The 3,907-nt window shown below is 45.8% G+C and overlaps 1 protein-coding gene across 1 annotated transcript in view; it reads left to right on the forward strand.

Moving 5' to 3' along the window:
- Positions 1 to 305: 305 nt before the first annotated feature.
- The window catches only part of TMC3 (transmembrane channel like 3), a 58,885-nt gene continuing 55,283 nt past the window's right edge, over positions 306 to 3,907 (forward strand). The window contains exons 1-2 of the mRNA XM_040257401.1: positions 306 to 394; positions 2,287 to 2,433. Coding sequence (XP_040113335.1) covers positions 306 to 394; positions 2,287 to 2,433 — 236 coding nt within the window. The remainder of the gene's footprint in view (positions 395 to 2,286; positions 2,434 to 3,907) is intronic.

Here is a 3,907-nt window from a genome sequence, read left to right on the forward strand (position 1 = left end):
GCCCTTCCTGGCACAAGGGGTCATCCATGTGATTATTTGGGCAGCACCAAGTGGTCCTAGATCACCTGGCCAAGCCTCTTGACTTCGGCTGTCTCAACTCCAGCCAATCTCTGCTGCCACAGCCACCTTAACATGCATATGCATGAGTGGCTTCCTGGCTTCTCCACTGCTCAGAGCATCACTGCAGACGCACAGACCTGCTCCTGAGAACTGGAGGGCAGAGCAACTCGCACAGCAGACTCCTGCCTGCCTGCTTCTCAGCGCCCTGCCCACCCCTCCCGATCCCTGGCAGCCAGCTGGCTCCCATGAAACCACCGAAGGCATCCCAGCGTTTTAGAAGCATCCGGAGAAACGCCAACCAGCACTACTTCTATCAGGAGTCCCTGCTGCTCAGGTGAGCCGTCCTGCCCATCCACTGAGCAGTGAAGGCAGGTGTGTGAGGAGGAAAAGCCTGGGTCCTCCTTGCTTGCATCTCTCCAGAGGACCAAGTGCCCATCTTCCTGGGTTCTCCTTCAGAATAAGCTCAGAAACTCCTTTATCCAGGCTTATCTATCAAGGAAGACAACCTCAGCCATGTGCACAGAGGGTAGTGTCTACCTGCTTCTGATCCGCATAGAAAAGCTTACACCCCAACCTGCCTTTATTGCTGGCCAAACCCACAGCCGTGCTTTATCTGTTTTCTCTTCTCTTTTATTCCATCAGCAATATCAAGAGAGAGCAGACGATACATCAGTCATAATAAATGAGGTTTCTGTTGGAATATAGACTAGTTAGAAGTGGGGGAGTATTACTTGAATTTGTTAAACATTTACAAAGGTATATTAAAACCTCCATAAATTCAGAGAAGCTGGAGAAAATTCTCCCTGGAGTAAGGAAAAACAATCTGAATTAGAAAAAAACAAAGGAATTATTTCCCCTTACCTTTAAGTGCTTCCTTGAAAAAATAGCCATAGCATAATACTCTTTATCCCCTCCTGAAAAGTTGCTTTAGGGTACATGTGCTCTTTTGAATTGAGCACAGGAACCTCAGTTCAGGTGTTCTGTGATGATCTACAAGAATGGGCGGGGTGGGGGGCGGGTGGTGGGGCACGGTCCAAGGGGGAGGGGATATATGTCATACTTTAACGTGATTCACTTCATTGTACAGCAGAAACTGTTACGGAGTCCAAGATGACTCTGCTTGCCAAATGACAGGCCAATGAATCTGAGAGAGGAGGGGTTGAGGCAAGGAACAGATTTTAACTGGGGAGCCAGTTGTCGGAAAAGATGGCAGGCTAGTGCCTCAAAATAACCATCCTGTTACGGCTTGGTTGCCAGGTCCTTTCCTTGATCAGAGATGGGGGGAAGTGAGGAAACAAAAGTAAAAAGACTTCAATCCTTACAAATATCCTCTAGAATGGCAAGCCTCAGGCAGGGGGATGTGTTAGTTTCACTTCCTTGCAGTCCTTCACAGATGGGCGGCTCAAGAAGGCCATTATGTATGTTTAATAATAAAAAAGGGTTAAAGTCACAGAAGCAGTTCCAACATAAATTCAAAATTAATCTTTAATTACAGTTACAAAACTAACACAACATTGTAAAGCAATTATATTACAATAAATAAAAAATAATATGTAACATTACAGAAAAAAATTTGCGTTGGAATTAGTGTATTCACTTTCACTGGGAATAAATATTGCTACACATTGGAAAGTTGTTCTCCTTAGAGAGTAACTAATATCCTGAAATATTTGCTTGTGTAAATTTGTTTAGCTAATTTGTTCATAGAAACGGCTGCCTGTCTCCCATCCTTATCTCAGATTTCAAATGAATCCAAGCAGGATTGCGGAGTGGGGGTACTGTCTAGCTGAGATAGTTTGACTTTTATTTATTTTACTTCCAGAGTTAGGGGGCAGGAGGAGTCCTTTCTTTAAAATTAAGCTGATTATTTCAGTTAGCCTGTAAAAGAAATCGTTTTACCACCAAAGATGCTGCTCTTCAGAAATCCTACATAAGTATTTTCTTGGTTCCTTTTATGACAGCTTCTGGTAACATCTTTTATCCTTCGAAGCTTTTGTCTTTCACTGACCCATCAAAGTTATAGAACCCAGTGAATATGTTCCAATGGCTGCTAACACTACTAGATTCTCTCTCCAACACCTCAGATCCCTCTCCTCTTCTTCCACACACACCAGCTTCATACAGATGACCCCCAGAGAGCAAGAGGCTGAACTTACCCAGGGCAAAATCTTGGCTGGAAGTAATTCTACTAATCTGATTTCCTCCTTAATGCCCTGATCCATTCAGCAACTTGGAGGACAGCTTTACTGCAGATGAAACGGGGGACAGCCATGATCCAGAACAAATCTTTCAGAACATACAGTTCCAGAAAGATCTCATGGCAAACATTCGCTGTCGACCCTGGACCATGGGGCAGAAGCTGAGGGCACTGAGGTAAGGGCCCCGATAGCACCAGCTGGTTATCGCGAGTGCATGTGTGCTAATCTGCTTCAGCCCTGTTTGACTCTTTGTGACCTCAAGGACTGTAGCCTGCTAGGCTCCTCTGTCCATGGGATTCTCCAGGCAAGAATACTGGAGAGGATTGCCAAGGCCTTCTCCAGAAATCAACCCTATTTCAACAAAACACAAAGAGTCATGTAGGGACTTCACTGGTGGTCCAGTGGTTGAGACTTTGCCTTCCAATGCAGAGGCTGTGGGTCCCTTCCCTGGTCAAGGAGGGAAGATCCCACTGCCTTGGGGCCAAACCCCCCCCAAAACATGAAACAGAAGCAATATTGTAACATATCGATAAAGTCTTTAAAAATGGTCCACATAAAAAATCTAAGTCATGTATTCTATCAGAATTTTGAAAAGCATACAGAAACTCTGATGATTAATGATTATCTGAATTGTAAGAGGGTGAGTCTTTTTTAACCTGCAGGGAGAGGAAAGCAAATGATAACTTTTCAGTCAGGATTCAAGGAATGAACCAGGCCTTCCTCTGTAAGTGTAGCCAGGGCTCTGAGACGCCGATACCAGGAAGGCACAGGCCAGCCATCAATCTCTTGGAGAATAGCTCGCCCTTCAAGACCTGCATTTGTCATCCCCTGTCACCTGTCTCCTCCCAGTCACCTTGAGAAACTACTGGAGCAATGCTCCAGTAATTGGACCTTTGGAGACTCACCAGGTCTGTGGAAGGCAGAAAGAGCAACGGACCCTGAGCGCTCCGGGCTCAAGGGAGTGTTGCTGAGGCAGAGAAAGCAAGGAGCTCCAGCCTTGGGTCTGGACCTAGACCTGTCCTCCTCTGTCTAGGAGGACAGAGCATGTATTTGCTCCCTGTAGAGAGGCTTGTCTGTGACAGGGCCTGGGTTAGGAACTGTCCCCACTTCTGTTACTGACCAGGGTTCTTGGCATCCTTCAGTTCAGTTCAGTTCAGTTCAGTCGCTCAGTCGTGTCCGACTCTTTATAACCCCATGGACTGCAGCACGCCAGGCCTCCCTGTCCATCACCAACTCCCAGAGTTTACCCAAACTCATGTCCATTGAGTCGGTGATGCCATCCAACCATCTCATCCTCTGTCATCCCTTTCTCCTCCTACCTTCAATATATCCCAGCATCAGGGTCTTTTCAAATGAGTCAGCTCTTCACATCAGGCGGCCAAAATATTGGAGTTTCAGTTTCAACATCAGTTCTTCCAATGAACACTCAGGACTGATCTCATTTAGGATGGACTGGGTGGATCTCCTTGTAGTCCAAGGGACTCTCAAGAGTCTTCTCCAAAACCACACTTCAAAAGCATCAATTCTTTGGCACCCAGATTTCTTTATAGTCCAACTCTCACATCCATACATGACTACTGGAAAAACCATAGCCTTGACTAGATGGACCTTTGTTGGCAAAGTAATGTCTCTGCTTTTTAATATGCTGT

Source organism: Oryx dammah, unplaced genomic scaffold (assembly GCF_014754425.2).
Source record: "Oryx dammah isolate SB20612 unplaced genomic scaffold, SCBI_Odam_1.1 HiC_scaffold_16, whole genome shotgun sequence".
NCBI lineage: Eukaryota > Metazoa > Chordata > Mammalia > Artiodactyla > Bovidae > Oryx > Oryx dammah.